A 19,068-nucleotide genomic window follows, 5' to 3' on the forward strand; every position below is an offset into this window, starting at 1 on the left:
ATGTGGTTTTGCACTTATTTTTAGAATAAAGTACTGGGAAAGTATATCTGTCAACAAATTTGATTCAAAGATTCTGTTAAGGACCTCAATCAATCTGAAGTTTCTCTGTTTGTTAATGTTCTATGAAGGTAAATTCATTACAACGTGAAATTTTCAGCGATTCTTATGTTCATTATGATATAAAGAGAAACAAAAGGGAGTTTCCAGTAACTGTATGACTCTGATGCTAGCGTGTATAATTCCGATTTGTGTTGGAAGGTTCATGACATGTGGATCCCATTAAAAAATTCTCTCTCATCTTATACAGCATATATTCTAAAAAGAAACGTTAAACACTAAACAAATAAAATTTCTCTTCATGGTTGGGAAAAATAATAATATAATAATAATAATAATAATAAAGTAGAATCAATGACACGATATTTATTTCGTCATATATTTAGTTTCGTAGATACTGGCATAACTATTATCTATTTGTCTTTTATGTCTAGTTAATCTAATGCAGTTAAAAAAAACACTATTTTCATGCGTATTTATCAAAGTAAAGTTTTTAAATAATGCAGTGTTGAATTAATCACTGCTAATTTGGAATAGTTTATTCTTATACAGTGAGCCAACAAAGTCAACACATTCTCTCTCTCTCTCTCTCTCTGTTTACCCCTAAAGGTAGAATTATTTCTATTGGCATGAATGTACCAAGTTCAGAAAAAGCTCAGAAACATGTTCATAAATTTTACATGTAACATATCTAGTTAAATTTCATGTAATTCCTTGTTAATTTGTATTTTGTAAAGCATTTTTTAATTTTTAAATTTGATTTATTTTCAAACTCTAAGTAACCTATTTAGAACTGAATATTTTCTCTAAATCTTGAGTTTTAAAACTAGTAGTGGAATAAAGAAGTTTACAGCAATAATTATATGCTAATATAAAACAGAATTTATAATTTGCATGAGTATATATAAAAAATATGTTTCAATATTTAAAAAAAAAAGTGTCAAAACAATGTTTAAACAAGATGCATAAATGTGTGAAGAAATAAAAGTGAGTAATAATAGATATTGTTCGACTTTCTAATTATGTTAAAAGATTATTAGAACTACTAAATGCGGGACTTTATAAATTTTTATTCTGGAGGAATTGTCGCTTGCAGGTGACATTTTAGATTCAATAACCTTGCGTTAAAGTAATTCTTTAAAGTAGTTTTCGTGAAAGACACTTTTTATCGTTATTGAATCTGGTAACTGATTTTAGGTAGAGAACTAGTTCAATTACAACACTGATGTTAACTGATTTTATATATATATATATATATATATATATATATATATATATATATATATATATATATATATAAATTTAACTGTAAAATACATATCTGATTCTGTTTTTAAAATTTATTTTTGTTTAAAATAGTCAAGCCATGTAACATATATTATAAATAAACATTTTTAACATAAGCTACCTTGAAAAACCTGAAACTAATTTCGATTAACAGCTACGTTAAATCTGTTTAACACATTAAATGGTGAAAATAACAGTAAATTAACATTAGAATACTTGATTTTTTAAAAATTAAAATGTATATAAACGACATTTCAGACCTTTTTATAACGTTTCGATTGCGATAAAAAAAATGATGATTCAAGATTTTATTAAACTAAGCTTCGTTATAATCTATGAGGGGCTGTAGCCGATTAGATGACTTTTCGTTAATTATGTAAGATCAGCACATTGATTGCTATTACAGTTATTTCCGCAAAATCAAATTATAAAATACAATAGAGCGTCGATTATCCGAACGTCGGTCAACCGAACGACCGCTTAACCGAACTGTGTACTCGCTCGCACCTGTTACTCTCCCACCCTACCGTCCATCATCCCCCTCACTCCCAAACCAAATTTCCCACAGTAGTTGCCGCACTGAGCCACCGCTGGCGGAACATTGCTTCTAATGGGGCCTTCATAAGGCGTTGCCTTTGTACGTTACTTTGTAATACTTAAAGAGATGCCTGTTTTTATGAATAAATTTACTGTACAGTACTTCTTTTTGGTAAATAAACATGTACAGTTCGATTATCCGAACAAACCAGTTTTCCGAACACCCATGTCCCCCAATTACTTCGGATAATCGACGCTCTACTGTACTGTAACAGCAAACCTTTATTGTTGTTTTAGTATATCAAATAATTTTCAAGCTGTTAAAAAAGATTTATTTATAAACATTGAATTTTTTGATAACAATAGTTATTTTCCTTTTTTATCTTATATATAATGTTCATTGATACAATGATCATATAAAGTTCTGATTTATTTCGTGAATATAAAATAAAAGAAGTTTATAAATGAAGCACGCATGGACTGTTGGTACAAGTTAGTTTATTTATTGGGGGATTTCTTTAAACGTGATGCAGTCTGAATTTGGTAGCATAATAATGTGAAGCTGTAGCCAAAATTGTAATGGAAATTGTATTTAGAATGTGAAATTGTTTTTAAAACTTCATGTGTATTGAACAAAATTTACACTTGCATAAATAAATTAACGAAACATTAGCAGAGAATAAGATCTTTATATGATATTCCATTATACACCCAAGTGTATGAAGATTGGAATGTAATAGTATAATGCACTTTGTTTGGTAAAGATGGGAATTCAAATTTTAATGTTTTTTTAGTGGTGCATTCATTTGAAAGAATCAATAATAGCAGTTTAATTTTCTTGTTCGATTCATACAAAATGCCTAGGAGTCACTGCCTTTTCTGTAATTTATTTCTGTCTGTGCACTAGCTCATTCCACAACTTCTAATATTTCTTCATGTTTATGAAGAGAAAGCAATAAAATGAATTTTGTCATTGTAATAATAACTCCATATATTTTGAAAGATTCATCGGTTACTCTTTTCAAGTCTAGTAGAAGCATTGCATGACATTTCAGATTTTGGGATGAATTTTCACTTTTATTTTGAGGTACATTTGTTACATACTATTGTCATGTAATACGTAAGAACAACGATTTAAATTCAGACAACAAATATTTCACTTTCTCTTTCATTCAGATATAGCTACGTTGAAACTTTTTTTTTATTCTGTGCGTAAGGTGACCCTTCACGATTCTGCTTTAAGGATTTTTTTAAAAAAAATAATGTTTAACGTCCCTTTCAGCATGGAGTCAAGATGTAGTTCGGATGCTACGTCTCATATTCCGCATGTACCGAGAATGAAATCTAGGCCTCCCACAAACGACTAAAAATCAACAACCATTTATCTCCGAGAAAGCTCTTTTTCATTCTTTCATCTCCTCTTCAATCAATGGTCGTAATTCTGTCACGAAGAGGTTATAATTCTGTCATCTAATATTGCTCCTCAGTATACAATTCTAATTAAATGTACCATTGCAATTTCAATGATAGTAAGTAAAATAATTAATTTTATGTTTATTGGATAGAAAATTTATCATTAAAACTATCACTTCACGCCCCATCAGTTCTTATGCCTCGGAATGTGTAGAAGTTTGAGCATTTTAATTTCTTGAAATATTTCACTTTCATTAAAGAAGAAATTAATTAGAATAAAAATAAGCTCATTATGTGTTGAGAACACAATTCGAGTAAAATTATACCTCAACAATGACGTATACATTTTGTGATAAAGAACTAAGCATAGGCGACATTTCAAGAGATTCGAATTTGATACAAATTGCAGTTATGTTTTTGTAAATTTGATTTCCTGTAAGACTGGCAATCACATTGAATAATTTTCTTTCTGAAACAAAATTAGAATAATGGATGAATTTAGACTAACTTCATTACTTAATATTTTCCTGATTGGTAAATAGACTCGTATGCAGAGCGTACGGGCATAAAGAAATCATCCTTTCTATTTTGTAAAATGATTACAGCCTTAAATTGGAAACACGAGTGGGAAAAGATGTTATATTATCGTATTAATTTAAAAAAAAAAAAAAGTTTTGTTTTCGAGTTCAAATCAATGCAGTATAATACCTTCTAAGTTCATTGCTAAATCCTGAGATTCTTGGACGCTACGTAAAGAAATGTACTATTGCACGTTGAAATGTTCACTATGTGCATTTTGTGCAGCATGTTCATCCTCTCAATTCAAATAAGCATGAAAAATTTAATATAACACTTTCATTCACTCGTGTATTCAATTCTACTCTATCGTAATTTCCAATGTTTTGGATATTTAGTTATAATATTGATCTGATAATTTTATTTCATTCAATGGACTGTTGCGATAGATGCAAATATACAATATATATTTACATATTGTAATGTGAGCTTTTTCAAAGACGCATATTTACAATTCTCTCTTTTAACACGTACTATGCTGTAAGATTATACCCTTTAATGATTTCTCTTTAAAGATATCAAACATAATATTTTAAAAATCAAGTTTCAATTTATGGAAATTTTGATATTTTAAGATAAATATTATTGTGTGATTATTATGAACAAATTGTTTTTATGTTTTATCGGGACTACATTTTTTAAAGTAACGATTAAAGTTGTCCTTGATATTTTTTTATTTACTGAAGAACAAGAACATATATTTAAATTTTTAAAGTGAACGCAATTTTAAGTTAGTTATAAGAGCAAAGTCTGGTATCTTTGCATAATTTTCTCTTATAGAATCTTATTCGTCTGAGGGTGACACACCAGAAAAGGTCAATACAAGACGACCATCCGATTCTCTCTATTCTGATCCTCATATGGTATATGACCCAAACACAGGAATGTGGGGAGTAGTTGATCCTTCTTCCAATCAATCCCTTTCTCCTTCCGATCAGCAGCCTCCTTTTTATCCACCTCCTTATTCTGGTGTTGGTTGCAATGGAATACCGGAAGAAGCAATGCACGGGGAATATCAGGAGTATCCTAATATGTGGTGGTATTATCCAGAGAGTGATCCCCATTGGGATGCATATATGTATGCTTATATGAGAGACTTTGGACCATACGGGTATCCACCGCCACCCCCACCAGCGCCACCGTACTCGCCATATCATCACTATGGCATTCCACCCAAAATGTACAAGTACAACCATTACTACAGTGATATTGATGACTATTCTGGTTATTCATCTACTGATGAAATGGCGTTTTATAATGGTATGTACTCAAGGAGATCTAGCTATGATACAGATGGTCCTGCTCAGGGAGCACATTCTCCAAGGAGATCAAATTCAGGGAATGACCAGTATCATCAATCACCAGCAGCAGCAACAGGAACATGCAATGGTCCCTCAGTATCATCACCTCAATCTAATAAGACACAGTCACCTCTAACAGATGGAAAAGTTGGTGTATCGGATCACAACTCGAAGCAACCGGAAACTGAAAGATCAAAAGATGGCTCTGAAAAGAAAAGAGGAACTTCTGAATCAGTCAGAGATTCAACTTCAAATTCGGAGACTGAAGATGATCAAGACGAAAATGATGAAAATAAGCAAAGTGGTAACAAACTTCGTAATAGTTCATCTGGGTTGAAAACCGTCCCGTCAGTATCTGATATTAACATGTACAATGATGATGAATTTCATGTCCATCTTCGTTCAACACTCGATGAAAGTTCAGAAAGCTCTGATTTCCACTCTCACTCAGAAAGCGACATCCATTCCCACGGTTCAGAAACTAATGAAGACGAAATGGATGAACGGGAGGAGGATGATGAGGATGACGACGATGATGAAAACGGTTATATTGTGGAGGAACCTGACGACGATGTCCAGCAGAAAAGTAAGTCAGACAGGCATTCTTATGTACCACATCAATTAAGTGTAATATATGAAGAAAGTGAGCATTCGTACAGCAGTGATGCCGAGAGTGCACGGCGGGGAACGGTTAAAAGACAAGATAGCAATGAAGTTTGTAGTGACATAGATAGTTTGTCGAAAGAGTCTAGCAAAAAGAAAAAGAAAGAAAGTGGAGGCTATGATTCTGATGGTACTTCGTATCCGAATACTGACAAACAATCTGAAATAGCTAGCGAGGACAGTTCTACTTTAGCCAGTGGTCAAAGCGATGACGAAAGTGAAGAAGGGGGAGATGTTGATACACAGTCTACAGTTACCGTGCGGTTACCATTGAAGCTGAAATTTAGCCGGTCTGAAAACGATGAAGAAGTTACTACTGTGATTGTGGGAGACAGTCAAATCAAGAAAACGTACGAGAGTCCAAATCAATCACCAACGTCATCTATTGCTTCTAATAGTCCTTCAAATAGTTGTTCTGAAAAGAAAGAAAAGAAAGACGTACCTGATAAAGATGTTTCTTCGAAAACTATTACCAAAGAGAGAAGCGAAGAGAAAGAAGAGGGAGAAACTACAGTATCAGTTACGGTCTCATTTCCTTCAGCACCTTCCAAAACACCTGCATCAAACGTAAGCTCAAAAGTAGAAAAATGGAGAAGAGAATCAGGTCTTACTGCCGGAAACGCTGAAATTGGAACTAATGTAAACAAGGAGAAAGATACGAACTCAAATCAGAATATAAATAAAGCGTCGGGTGAAACAGTTTCTATTAGCGATAGGTCTGTGAATTCGACTCCTGTTCATCAGTCAATGAGCGATGATGTGGATGTATATGAAACTGCAGAATCTGACACAGAAGTCTCAGTATGTCTTTCTCTACCTCTGAAACGGAAGCCTTCAAGTCCTCCTACTACAGGGGAAAAGAATCAAGGAAAATCGGATGTTGATAATTCTGATGATGAATGTGGTCCTGATAATATGAAAACAAAACAGGATGGTGCAATCAGTGACGACAGAAAGAGTAAGTGTGATGATGAGAGTGATGATAATGAAGACAGACGGGCAAAGAACGAGGAAAGTGATTATGCACTGAGTCATTGGGAAGATGATTCGAGTAGTACAAGTATACAGACAGTAAGGTTAACTACTGGAAGAAAATCAGGAGATAATCAAAGTGGTAGTGAAGTAGAGAAAGATGAAGATGACATTAATGCAGTTAAAAATGAGAAAAATGAAGCTGTTACACGGAATGAAAGTGACGAGGAGAGTGACGACTCAGATGGGAAAAGTGATGTTAAGTCATCAAGCAGGTCACGAAGAACTTCAAGAAGCAGTGATGGTAAGGCAAGTGAGAACCTTGAAGTGGATGAACAAAGTGAAAGCGAAAACGAGGAGGAGGAGGAAGAAGAGGAAGAAGAAAATATGGCGCTGAAGTTAGTAGAGACTTCAGTCCCAACATGTGAGAACTCGAGAAGTAGAAAGAGTTCCAAATCGAGCGAAAGTACTGAGGATGATTACAGTTCTACGAGTAAAAGTAGCAGTAATACTAGTAGTTCTCGTAACTCAGATACTCAGAATATTCAGCAGACTGTTGAATTGAAGAACAAACAGGAAATCAGTGATAAAGAAGGCAGTGACGACGATGATTCTGACAGTGAGAAATTAGGTGAAGAAGAAAGTAAAGAGAATAATGAAAGCAGTGATGAATCTGAAAATGAAAAAGTTTTAATACAAGATAATACTAATCCTATTGCAGCCAGTAATGATGATATATCTCAAGAAAACTTACATAATGTACCTGATAAGACGAAAACTAATGAAACTGTTAATAATGACTGCAAGAACTCACGAAATGAAAAACGAGAAGGTATTAAAATCGAGGACAAGGAAACATCGCAAAAACCTCATACAGATGGACCAAAACAGAAACAACAACAACAACAACAACAGTCAAAGGGAGGAAGCAAGAAGCTCAAAAGTGAAACCGAGGTACCAGCTAAACATAAGAAAAATAATTCCAAATCATCAGGTTTATCGCAAAAGTACTCTTTGGATAGTATTGCAAGCGAGGATGATTCAGGAGTTACTGATATGAGTCGGCAAATATCAGAAACTGACACAGAATCTGAGTGTACAAATGAATTAAAAATGGCTCAGTTCCAAAGAGCCTCCACACATTCCCGACTGTTTAAATTATTACAGGATGCATGTGGTAAAAGTGACGATGAGGATGAGGATGATGAAAATGAAGAAGAGAAGCAAGATGTGATGCAAGAACCTTTGAAGATACCTGAAGTCACAGAGAAACTCCCGACTCAAGGCAGCTTGAGTTCGAGAAGGGAGTGCCTCACTCTGCCATTGCTCAATCATAGTGATGCTGACAGCCTTTCTTCTTCAGGGATAACCTCACCTGCATCTCCAACTGTTACTGATAGACTTATTACTGATCTCATTCAAGAACTTCAAAGAAGGAGAGGAAAGAGATATAAAAAGGTGCCAATGGCCAAATTACATGCTGCCGCGCTTCGAATTCTTCAGGAGGACATGGATCCATACGACACTGGAAGTTCAGCTTCTGACGATAGTTTTTATCAATCTAATTCACCTCTGCATTCCAGTAAATATCAGGCCTCAAATTACAACAATAATCCAGTTTATAGGAAACAAATAGATTGTGATAATCCTGTAGCTAACAAAGACATGAACAACACTGCCATGTTGTCTCCAACAGCCAGCACAGCCAACAATAACACTGCCATGACACATCCTACATCTGCTCAGGCTTGTTTAGATTATTCCAATTATTATGCTTATGATTATTCTCAATACTACGATTCGTGGGGTGGATATTATGATCCAGCTTTTGACTACAACATCCTGCCATCAAGAGCTTTCAGACTGCTACAAGAACATACACAATCCAATGGATTTACGTCCGGAGTCATCGAAGGCCTGTGGGCAAAATGCCCGAGAATCAGCCCAAGTACCAAAAATGTGCCCAAAGAGGTAACAAAAAGCAACAGTTCTTCAAGTAATGAAGCTATTAGAGCATCTAGCAGCAGCAGCAGTATGCATGACAACGATAGAGTGACCGATTCTTCTTCTATTTCTCCTGTTCCTAACTCCACCCTTTCTCCACAGAATCCTACCTGTGCCACCTGAAAGGAAGTTATAACGTGAATAATAGAGAGAATGAGAAGGTGTATCAATTTTTTTACTTGTTAAAAAGATGTCGCTAGGAATTCAGCTACCTGGGTCAATCCCAGAAGGTATTATCAGTGTTCCCTCTTGAAGTTTATTTTATTTTTTGTGGAGTTAATGTTAAAATTTCAATTTACCCAGCTATGTTATATTTTTTATAGTAGACGAATCTATTTTTTCTAATAATGAAAAGTAACAAAATATCTACTTATAATAATACAGTCTCTCTCTGGAGTAAACTCCACCTCGACAAAGAGAAAACAATACATGAGGCCAACATAAAGAAATATTTATATCATACCCACTTAAGGAAAAAAAAAAAATATATTTTCAAGTTTAAACTACTGCTTCTGCTGTATGTAACTGTAGCCAGAAATAAATTTAACAATTTTTAGACCGTAAAAATAATTGTAATGAGATTATAATTGGCATTTACAAATTAAGAAAAGAAACTATGGAGCTACTCAACATTACAGCAGTAATGCAGTTTTGAACTATTAAAATATTGCGTAGCACAAGAAACAAGAACAAAACAAAAATAAACAAGAAAGGAAAAAAATTTTTAAAAAACTGTTTACTGCATTTTGACTTGTTATCAGTGTTTTTTTGCCTTTACCAAGTTATAATACATTAACAGCTTTAGAAATTAAGTAGTTTGTGCTGATCTTTTTTTCATCTCGTGTATGGCTGTTCTGTACCTGTTGGGTGAACTGACACTTTACAGACTGCAAAGGGTGCAGTTTGCTTCAAAGAGATTTGAAAAAAAATAAAAATTCTTTTCTAACAGTTGTGTCTTACTACAAAAATTTAACATCTTCAAATACTAACTTCATAAAATTAAATAAAATTAAACCACAACAAAGAGAAAATAGTCATCAAAGAAAGGCTGGATATTTTGAGGTAGTATAATAAAAGTATAATCAAGATATAAACCAACAGAAAATGGTTCCATTACGTTAAATTTTATTATAATTGCTATAGCTACGATGAAAATACGCAATTGGAAAGAATATTTAAGACTTTTTACTAGAATTTGCTTTCTAAAGAAAATACATTTTAGAAGTAAGTGTTGACATTACTCTTATCATGATCAGAATAGATTAGGATGTTAAGGTTTTTCTTCCTAAATCGTTCAATAGCAAAGGGATATAATGATTATGGAACTAAAAACTGTCTTACAAGATACTTCAGCACTGAGATTCATATGTAGAAGTAGTCGATTTAGTTGGTCGTATCTGCAGAGATTTAGAAGATTTAGGAGGATTCGCTTTATTTCATCACATAATTTTAGTTATTGTACCGTCACCTTCATCATGGTACGATAAATGGGAACATTATTTTGATAAATTTTATTTTACACTCGTTCAAAAATAACATTTTAATATTACAGATTTGAACTTGTAGAATTTATTTATATTTTGTTTTAAATACGTACTAAAGTTGCAATGTTGGTAATGCTGATATTGCAGCGACTTATAAGGCAAAGCCAAGTGAACAAGTGAACAGGTGGGGAGAAAACTTGATATAGTAGATCTTTTCTTTTCCCCCCCAAAAGTCGATTAAAAAAAAGAGCAATGCGCTAAAGAGTGAACAATATTCTTCAAGTATTTATTTTTCTATCATGTTATGGCAAGAATTTCTTTCTTTAGTTATTATTAATGATTTTTCTTTTAATACCAATGCAGTGTTACAAATTTTCTTCTATAAGAGAGAGAAAAAAACCTATATATTGAATAAAAAAAGAAAAAATGTCTCCTGCCTTGCCTCCTGTGATTCGTTTTACATTCCCTGATTTTGAGCGTTTATGAAGGGAGGCTAATAGTATTCGTTTCAATGTTTATTCCAGACCTGTTGGAAGATTTATTGAGATGCTTAGTTTGTAGCCATTGGGAAGTGTTTGGATAAAATAAATAAATAAAAAAACTTTGATCGTATATTTTTCTTTTTCTTTTTTTTTCCATAAATATAACAACATAGATCAAAAAGCACAATTACTGGTTAATACGACTTAGATCCGAAAATCTTTACTTATATATATTTACACGTTATAGTGTATCATTACCGTTATAGTGATAGATAGGGAACAACGAAAGCAATAAGTTTCATTGTGACACTTGCTCTTCAACATGGTATGCGAAATGCAAATGGGTATAATTGTAAATCTTTAGAATGTCCTTTGTTTGATTCTTAAGGTTTAGAAAATACGTATATATCATTTAATGAATGGGTTTGTATTCCATTGAAAGTTTAAAAAGTATTGATTTAAAAATTATATTAGTTTTCCAGCATCGAAATACATGATCAAAAAAGTGCAATTGTTAAGGTTTACTAATGCTAATTTAATCTCTGGTTGTTTTTTGAAGGACAACTTAAGTAAGTTTCAGTCCTATTTTTTTTAGCATTTTATATTGTGGTTACAATTTTCTTTCAAGTATGCATACTTTTTTTATGTTGCTAAATTTATTTTTAATGGAAATCACGCTGCATAATTTGTCTAAAACTAAGCCAAATAAGTAACCATTGTTCTGGTTGAAACTCAGCCTTTCTTTGGTGACTGAATAATAATGGAAAATAGCATGTTTATTTCTCAGTTTAAACTTACTTTTTTTTCCTACTTTTTATCTTGCATGATCAATCTTTTTGTGCATGGCTAACGAAAGTTTGAGATATGTCTTTTTCTTATTCAGTCTTTATTCGATTAGTTCATAGTTGATAGGTGTGTTAGTTTGACGTTCAATCTTGTGCTCATATGAACCGATATTTACTTCTTTTTCTTTAGAATACATGAAAGATATTGATATAACATTCTAACACCGATAACTGATAAGAGCGCATGCCTTTGGACATGCTGTTTTCAGTGTGGTCAAATACAGAGTTCTTGATTTATTCATAATTTGTGTGGTGTCTGTGCGCGCGTGTATATTACATTATGATACTAACATTTAATTTTCTGAGTTGATGTCTGCATAATAGTGTGTTTGTCTGTGTGTGTTCCGTTGAATGATATAAATTATCATCTCAAAACACGTGCTATTTCCGTGAAATCGCAACATCAGCAGCGACATTAGAGGAAAGGGTGCGAAGTGGTGCATTCTATTTCCTTAAATTTTATCTTAGTTACATAGTCTTCTCCAGATTTATGTTACAGATTCTTCAGATTATTTTGAAATGAAGACTCGCTTATAGTTTTATATTCCATTCACTAACCGATCAAACTGAACTTTATATATAAAAGACAAGTCAGGAATCCTGATTTGAAAATTAGTTGTGTAATATATATCAAATTATCTGGAAAGCTAAAAGGACACTATATGTGAAAATAAAATTTTAAAATTTCAACATTTTGCACCCTGCAGAAATTAACATTGCATCCATTCGCATATCTAAGTCATGAACCCAACGTAGACACTACGTAACATATATACATACATTCATTTCTGCTTTTAAGGGTTAGTAACGAAATCGGTTGTTTTGGAGGTGGTATCACGGGTATTACGTAACTATTAAAAATAATACAGTATATCATATACATAATAATTTTGATGGTATAACTTGGAAATTAGAGACTAAAATTGTTTCACTTTTCCTTATGAATGACGTAACTATTGTAGTTTTCTCATGTACAATATTTATAGTAAAAATATATATATATTATCTTAGTTCATATTTTATACTTTGCATTAGTTTTACTGCAACCATATCATAATTTGCAATGAAAATTCAAGGCATATGTGTGTCTTCAGCACTAACCTCGAGGAAGTTCCATGATAATGTTACATCTTGCTTTGTTCCTAAATATATACAATGACTTCTTGTAAACTATTGACATAATTATATTGTAGATGTTTGGAATTTCATAATATGATTTTTTTTTTTTTTTTACATTAGAAACTGTCGACAGATAATAATTAGAATACACATAAGAAATATCAAAAGCATGAGCGAAATTAGCTAATAACAATATAAATTTGGAACATTTGGAATCTTCGCGCATGATCAAAGGCTAAAAAATCTGAAATTATATTAAAATTAACAATATTCTGAAACGAAAGACTAAACAAAATCGTTCAAAAGATCCGAAAGATGAATTACTGCCGAATAGCAAATGAAACAAAAGTTTATTTTAATTAATAAGTAGAAAAAGTTAATTATCTTTTATTAACTTTATTGCCTTCATATTTGTAACCGTAATTAAATAAGTTATCTTACACGAAATTTTTAAAAAGTTTTGTTCACTTCTTCATATAATCAGTTCTGATACAGAATTTTAAAGAAAATTAATAGTTTATGGTAGTCTTATTTTTTATTTAGTATGTATAATTTGTAGAGCAGTAGTGATATCTCAATGTGATTGTTTTTATTTTCTCACTGTTGTACATATTGAGTATGAATTGTGTGGAGTTAGTGAAATAATTACATATTATATACTAAATTTTCAAACTCTAAAACTGTTTTTTTAAAGGTCACACATCATGAATTTAAATATAATGTTACTATTATTTTCTAATGCAAATTGCAATTCGTAATTCATCCTGAATTATTAAAGTTTTCATTACTGAAATTATGTACTATGAAGCAGTTTGGTGTTATTGGTTGATTAAAATAATCTGATAGTAAATTCATTATTGAATATTTTGTTAAAACGTTCATGTCCAACAGAGAGCTCTGAGTTGTGAAATAACCAGTTAATTCACAATCAAATGAACGGTGTTGCTGGGCATACTAACTAAAATGTTGATTTATCTGTTTACAGGCCCAGGGCAGTCAGATATGTGAGTTGACAACTCTGCTCAGGTTTAGCCGAATAGCAGAAGATGAAGAAACCTGTTTTTTGACACGCAACTTCTGAAATATTTGTGTTAATTCTTGAAAATTCTCTTTTAAGTTGTATGCATGATTCTTTCGCATTTTTATGACAAGATTTTCTATGTATATTTAATATTTAGTACGGAAGAGAGGGTACGCATATAGTAATTAACTGATAATTGAGTTTTGTCTTTCTGATAAGTCTGAATCAATGAACTGGAAAGCTTAGTAGCGTTAAATGAAAAAGAAGAAATTAAGAGTTTTTTCACAGTTACTTTAGAAGTAGCATTTCTTCTCAGTGTTAAACAATTAAACTAATCCCTCTTGGACGTATTTTTCTGAACAAAAGTTAGCTTTCTATCCTGTTATTTTACTATCTTCGCTCTTCATCACAAATATCTTTTAATTAAGTACTTAATTGAAGTTATTTTAAACAAGAAGAAAAAGAAGAACAATAAGTAAAATGTCAAAGATGCTTGTTATTGTATCTAATAACTTTGAACTTAACTGTTTTTATGTTGTTATTATTTTCCCCCTTGTTTGTAAATAGAAAGTATTTTGTAGAAACTTTTTATTCTTGCCCTCTCGAGTGCATTACTACTAAAGATCTTATGTTTGTTAATGAGAGATATGGACATAACTATTTATGCAGTTGTCTGCTCAAGTCTAGAAGAAAAAAAAAAATCAACACAGGGAAAGCAAATTTACTTGCTTTCTAATAGTAACTATGGTTTTAAATATTTAAAGGAAGTTAACATGACTCCTAGGAAATACAAAAAAACTGTGTTGTACTTAATTTATTTATATGTAGTTTTTGTCATTTTTTTTTAAAAAAAAGATGCAATTTTTTTTTTTCTTAATGTAAGACAGCTTCAATTTTTCTCTCTAGAAAATTGCTTTTATAAATATATTTCAAACTAATTTGGTAATTTTTTTTTAAAAAAAGTATTAACTGACACGCTTTTTTTGATGTCTGGGAGCTGTGAATGTTTTGTTTAAAATCCTCCTTTGGTACATTTTTATTATCTATTTAACTTGATAAACAATAGTTTAACTATCTTGATAAATCCTTAGTAATAGCTTATTTTTAAAAAAAAATTGTGAAAAATAAGATAAAATCGTTGCCTATATTGACGTGCATAGTGCAGTATAAATGACTGAAAAATGTTTTAATGTAAGAAGGGGTGGAATGTTTTTTTTTTTTAATGGACAAATAATGGAAAAATTAAACTGTGCATTTGCTACTTGTTTGTACAATATAGCAGCAACCTGGTGCTTGCATTACATTGTTGTGGAAGACATTGTTGTGTGTTGAGTATGAATTTATAATAAATATGAAAAGAATTTTTCTTCAAAAGATTGTTTTGCTTTTATGAATCTTTAGCTTTCTTTATATACTAAAAACGTTCTGGAATTTCACTTTTCGACCTTCATTGATTTTTCCTGATTGTACAAACTCAACCGAATTCACCCGATGTGGATGAAACTTGGTATAGTAGTAGAACCTTGACCTGCTATACAAACGTGTCAAATATTGTGGTGTACAGACAGGCTTTTGGTTTCCGAGTTAAGTCCATTAAACCTAGGGTGAATTTTTTTTTTTTTCGCAAAACAACTCCACACAATCGATCTTATCTTGATCAAACTTGGCATGTTGGTAGACCTTGAAGTTGAGTAGTAAGCATATGAAATATTGATGTACAGGCGTTTGGTCCCGAATTATGGGACGTTAATTTTGGAGTTTCATCATTCGAGTACAGCCGAACGCGTCCGATCTGGTCCAAATTTTAGCATGACCCGGTAAACAAGTATGTAAAATATTATGGTATACAGGCGTTTGGTTTCAGAGTTATGGGCCAAAATAAAATTTGGGGTTTGAGTAGTGATATTTAAAAAAAAAATAAAAATAAAATATATAAATAAATAAAATAAATAAATGGAACGTCAAATTTTGAGTTTCATCGTACGAATTCAGCCGAACTCATCCGATCTAAAACAAATTTTAGCATGGTGGTAGACCTTACCTAGTAAACAGGCGTATCGAACATTATGTTGTATAGGCTTTTGATTTAAGTTATGGGCCAAAATAAAATTTGGAATTTGAATAGTGAAGTTTTCGAAAAAAAAAAAAACTATTTTAATAAAGATTTGTTTATCAATGAAGGACGATTTTTTAGTCCGCAAGAGGAACTTACACTTGCATCTTCCAGCATAAATGGGTATGTGTACTTTCTGGGTTTTGTTTTCTAGTTGGGCATGGCCCAATCATGGCATCGACCCAGCATCATGAGACAATCGTGGAGATGCTCAAATTGAAGAAAAGAAATATGGCGTAGTAACTCAAAAACAATTACATTAGGAACTAATATGCAGATAACGCATCACAGGGTTGAACTTACGAAATCTGGGTCTGTAGCTTTAACTTTTCGTGGAATATAGCGTCAGGGAGATTAATATAGTTATTATTATAATTTACATTCATATTACTCTTGATTATTATAAGTTTCTTCTCGTGAAGTAAATATGATATGCGACACATTTACTCAATTACAGGATGAATTTAGTAGCCCTACTACTTAATAAACTGATAAGATGCACATTGAGAAAATTTAAAATTCACTTCAGTACTCCTTTTTACTTCTCTGTATAAGTTTCAACGACCCTTGTTGTCGACTTCATCCTTTAAGGAATTTGGATCGTGTCACACTCTCGCATTCTAACAACAAACGAAGTTTCAGAAAAAAGGATTATTTCTACTAAATCAAGATGCTTAGTATCTTTAACAATACAGAATACTGTAAAATGATAAAATAATAACTCAAAGTACTTAAAAAGTACCTCTTCAGACTTTATTTTGATGAAAATTCGTCAATTAAAATAATCACTTTCTTCCCCAAATTAAACCAGCTACTTGACTTTTAGCTATCTACTAGGAATGTAGTGAAGGTAAGTGACTCCCCAGCATTTGGTTTTAAATTTCAGGAAAGCTTCGGCTGATCATGAATAATAAATAAAATAAAATTAGAAATTTGTTGTTTTTAGTTTAGAAAAAGCTAACATGCAGTAGTGTGGTTATTTACCCATTGAAGTTAATTGTAGATTTAGAGTGGAAGTATAGAGTGAGTCAAAAGTCCCTTACTACCCCTTATAAAATAAAAGCGAGTGCAGAGCCAGAATTGGTAATTGTAGGGACATATCAGGCCGAAGCGAAACTTTTATGGTACATGTTAGGTGAACGGTCGCCTCTTGCTGTCCATTTTGAATCTCGCTCAGAAAGTTCAAATGGGAAGGGGTTATGTAATATATGGGCTAGAATTGGCTAGAATTGTAAGAGAAACTCAATGTTGTAATCAAATTTCACATAATTGCAATAACTTTGAAGTTACAAGCATATAAAACTCAGATTACCTCTTACAAAATGTGTTCAATGTGCTGGCCATCTTGCGTTAAGCATTTTCATAGATGTCTCTCCCAAGCTGTATGGACACGAAATAATGTCTCAGATGTGATTTGTGCACATACATCCTGTATCGGGTGCTCCAAATGATTCAGATTCCCAATCTTTTCGCCATGTATTTTTGCTTTTAAATGATCCCACAGAAGTAAAGTCGAATGGTGATAAATCAGGTGATCTGGCAGGTCATTCCAGTAGCCCACATCAACCAATCTATCAACCAGGAAATTGTTCAGATACTGACGAACTTGCAGTACATAATGAGGTGGCGCCCCACTCATGTTGGTAAAATAAGAGAAAGCTGCTATCCGAATCCGACACTAAGGGAAGAAGAGTTGTTCTAACATGTCCATATAAAGCTCTGCAGTTAAGGTATCAGGGATAACAAATGGGCCAATGATACGTGTTCTCCCAGATCCCTGCCATCACTATAACTTTCCCTGCACGAATCATTTTACACAGATATGTCCATTTAGGGTTTTCTGAAGACTAGTAGCGTAGATTTTGTTTACCTCCCTTGTAACATAAAAATTTGCTTCATCGGTGTGTAAAATTTGCATTGCACAGTTGGTGTTCTGTCGCAATTGTTCCACTGCTCACTCACAAAATTGCACACTCCGATCTGGGTCATCCTCAGAAAGATGTTGCTGCGGCTTGTAAGGATGCCATTTAAGCGTCTGTAACGCATTGCAATTGGAGGTTTGGCTGAGGTGGCATTCCAATGATAACACAAGCACACACACAAAAAATAAAAGTTTATGCATCGGACTCCAGGTTATGTATTGTTACACCGAATCCAAATTTTGAAATCCCAGAACGATCGACCGTTTTTTATGGTGGTGGTGGTGGGGAGGGAACAAGCGATGTAAAACTTGTGTCCTCCCTATCCAAAATCGCTCAAGTTTTTCGCTCATGAAACAAAACCGACACGGTCAATCGTCCTGGGGTTTCGAAATTTGTATTCGGCGTAACAAAATACATTGAATCCATAACCTGGAGTCCGGGTGCACAGAACTTTTATTTATTTATTTATTTATTTATTTAATAATAATAATAATAATAATAATAATAATAATAATAATAATAATAATAATAATAATAATAATTGTGTGTGTGTATGTCTGTGTAATTTGCGTGTGCTGTGCTGTGAAGACTTAACAAACGATGCGAGCGCTGCCATAGTTGTATCTTCATCAGTGGCAATTTTGGGCTTATCTGATCGCGGCCTGTCCTCGACTGTACCTGTCTCTTCGAACTTGGTCAATAAGTGTGCCACTGCAAACATGCGAAACTAGAGCATGTTGAGAATGCCTTTCATTGAAATTACAAGCTACAGCACGGGCACTTCTACCATCCCACGTTTTGGCAATCTCCTTAGGGTAGGCTTTGGCTAATAGCATGGTTCAGCACCTGGAAATAAGAGATAAAAGAATAATAAAAAGAAATACAAAAATTATTAGTCATAAATGAGCACCTCGGGGGAAGATAATGGTGAAACCCACTTCTGGTAAAATTGAGTTACTAGGTGAAATGGATTGGAATCGGACCCCCGAATAGTATGTAGGTAGTTTAAATTTGGAAATGTACCTATAGATGGCAGAGGAAGCTTGTTTGGTATGTGCCATTGCATTGCATTGATGGGAATGTTGAACGTTCTTTTCCAATTTATTCGAAAATTTAAAAAATGTCTGTTATCATTAGCTTTCCCGAGCCGCTCAAATATACGATAATGGTAATTTTTTTTCAAAACTCTAAGAATAACAACAAAAACAGGCTGCAAGGACAGCAAGGATAAAAGAAAGTAGTTAAGAATACCTTTAGGTGGTCAAAGGAGAG

General features: G+C 32.8%; 1 protein-coding gene across 1 annotated transcript in view; it reads left to right on the forward strand.

Moving 5' to 3' along the window:
* The window catches only part of LOC145678654 (uncharacterized), a 354,696-nt gene extending 339,561 nt beyond the window's left edge, over positions 1–15,135 (forward strand). The window contains exons 12-13 of the mRNA XM_081749032.1: positions 4,651–9,040; positions 13,726–15,135. Coding sequence (XP_081605158.1) covers positions 4,651–8,933 — 4,283 coding nt within the window. The 3' untranslated portion in view covers positions 8,934–9,040; positions 13,726–15,135. The remainder of the gene's footprint in view (positions 1–4,650; positions 9,041–13,725) is intronic.
* The last annotated feature ends 3,933 nt before the right edge of the window (positions 15,136–19,068 follow it).

Source organism: Thermobia domestica, chromosome 1 (assembly GCF_964235325.1).
Source record: "Thermobia domestica chromosome 1, izTheDome1.hap1.1, whole genome shotgun sequence".
Taxonomy (NCBI): domain Eukaryota; kingdom Metazoa; phylum Arthropoda; class Insecta; order Zygentoma; family Lepismatidae; genus Thermobia; species Thermobia domestica.